At 63.5% G+C, this 1,971-nt stretch overlaps 1 protein-coding gene across 1 annotated transcript; it reads right to left on the bottom strand.

The window, feature by feature from the left end:
* On the bottom strand, positions 1-1,971 carry LOC311628391 (apolipoprotein A-I-like). Its single transcript, XM_084895638.1, has 4 exons — positions 1,696-1,971; positions 1,459-1,511; positions 1,139-1,292; positions 1-522 (listed from the first exon to the last, which is right to left on the bottom strand). Exons 2-4 carry the CDS (start codon positions 1,499-1,501, stop codon positions 72-74), a joined length of 648 nt encoding a protein of 215 aa, XP_084751764.1. The 5' UTR covers positions 1,502-1,511; positions 1,696-1,971; the 3' UTR covers positions 1-71.

Genomic DNA, 1,971 nt, shown 5'->3' with positions numbered 1-1,971 from the left:
TCCCGCTTTGTAAACTTTTATTCTAAGAAACCGAGCGATGGCAAGGGACGGAGGCCGGGGTGGGCGGCGCCTCACTGGCCGGCCCCCTCCTCGGGGACCAGGAAGCTCTCCACCAGGGCCTGCATCGCCGAGCGCAGGTCCTCCAGCTGGCTCAGCTGGCTCAGCTTCTCCTCCAGCTTCTTCCCCATCTCACGCAGCTTGTTGCCCGCCTGGTCCCGCAGATCGCTCAGCTTCACGCGGCCCTCCAGCAGCGCCCGCAGCTGCGTGGCCAGGTCCGCGGGCATCTGGTCGCCGTAGCGCTCCAGCAGCTTCTCCACGGACTTGCTCGCGCCCTCCCGCATCTTCGAGCCCAGCTTCTCCCTCAGCTGCTGCAGGTAGAACGTCACCCTCTCCTTCGCCTGCTCCAGGTCCTTGTTCATATCCGGGGTCAGCAGGCTGTTCCAGTACTCCTGGCTCATCAGCTGACCGCTCAGTTTGGTGATATTTTCACCCAGGGTGTCGAAGTTGTCCATGATTTTCAGTCTGGGGGAGGAGGGGGAGCAGGGCCAGCCGGTGTCAGGGGGGACCTCCCAGGCACCCTGGACACCTCGGAGCTGCAAACCCAGCGCCCAGCTTAACCTGAGGTGAGACCTGGGCAAAGCCTGTTCCTGCTTTTGGGTAGCGATGGGTCAGGCCTCGGCCCGGCTTCTCCCATGAGGTGTCTCACCCAAGCACCCACCTCTTCTACACCTGCCCCCTCCCCAGTCCACAGACTGAAGAGCTAGTGGGAGACAGCGCTGGTTTGGGGATCAGTCTTGTCTGTCCCCAAAGCCGGACCATTTAACGGCCTCGTCTCTGTACTTCAAGACGGTTTTCCTCTCTCCGAAGGCCACCTCCCTGCCTCTCGGCGAGCGGCAGAGGGACTGGAGGGAGGGAAGGAAGGGGCAGCTGCTCCTGCAGGCAGGTCTCCCCCACCCCCACCCCCCCAGGAGGCTGTGACCTTGCCTGGAGATCCCATTCCAGTTTCTCCATTCAGGTAAGAGGCCCAGCAGGTAGCAGTTGGGATCAGCCAGTGTGGCTACATCTTCCTACAGGCCTGGCCTCCACCCCTCAGGACCAGCAGCCCCTGTGCCACCCAGAGCCCACGTGGAGTTCTTACTTCATCTTTTCTGCCAGTTTGCAGGCTTCGATTCTGGACACGAGCTCTTTGCCACCTTCTTTCAACATGTCCGTATACACGCTGGCTACTTCCTTCACTCTATCCCATTGGGTCTGGGGGTCGTCCTGCTGCAAGGTGTGCCGAGCCTGGCCCCCTGGGGTGGAGGAAGGCACCCCTGTCAGGCCAGCTCTGGGCCGGGACCTGCGCGCAAAGGCCAGCGTGGCGCAGGGGAGAGGGGGCTTGGGAGAAGGTCTGCTCCCTGTGCCCAGAGGGCAGGCCACGGGGTTAGGGAGAGGCCTTCCTGGTGTTGGGGCACTTACCAGTGAGGAAGAGCACGGCCAAGGTGAGCACCACGGCCTTCATCTTGGGCGACCTGGAGGGGGAGAGGGGCCTGGCTGAGTGGGGCCTGTGGCTGCAGGGCCTGTGCCTGTGCCCCACTCTCTGGGCGGAGCAGCCTCAGGCATCCAGAGCCCGGCACCTGGCAGAGCCTGGAGCCAAGATCCCAGAGCCGAGCTCAGAGCTGGGGGCCAGAGGAGCCAGAGGAGGCAGCGGCGTACCTGGGTGAGTGCTCAGCGTCTGAGAGCGGCGTGCTCGGGCCTATTTATGCCCCCAGCAGACCCGGGCCGGAGGCTGATAAGTCCAGCCCAGGCCTTGCCAATGCTCACAGGTCCCGGCGGGAATCTGGAACTTAGAGTTCAAGGATCAGCTCTGTCCCTGGAGCTGGGCAAACAGAGTGGGCAAACAGGAAGCTGGGGGGTGGGGACCTGCAGGGCCAGGGATCAAGGCTTCAGAGGGAGTAGGAGGGGGTGGCTGCAGGCTTACAGGTCCCCAGG

This window comes from Pipistrellus hanaki, assembly GCF_964339955.1.
Source record: "Pipistrellus hanaki genome assembly, chromosome: 9".
Classification (NCBI taxonomy): domain Eukaryota; kingdom Metazoa; phylum Chordata; class Mammalia; order Chiroptera; family Vespertilionidae; genus Pipistrellus; species Pipistrellus hanaki.
This window is presented reverse-complemented; position numbering and strand designations above follow the sequence as displayed.

What these genes read in the sequence shown, in the direction of transcription:
- LOC311628391 (XM_084895638.1), bottom strand. Translation starts at nt 1,501, where the DNA reads ATGAAGGCCGTGGTGCTCACCTTGGCCGTGCTCTTCCTCACTG. An exon ending in GGCCGTGCTCTTCCTCACTG is followed by an intron (nt 1,293 to 1,458) that starts GTAAGTGCCCCA and finishes CCTCCACCCCAG; the next exon opens with GGGGCCAGGCTCGGCACACC. An exon ending in AAACTGGCAGAAAAGATGAA is followed by an intron (nt 523 to 1,138) that starts GTAAGAACTCCA and finishes CTCCTCCCCCAG; the next exon opens with ACTGAAAATCATGGACAACT.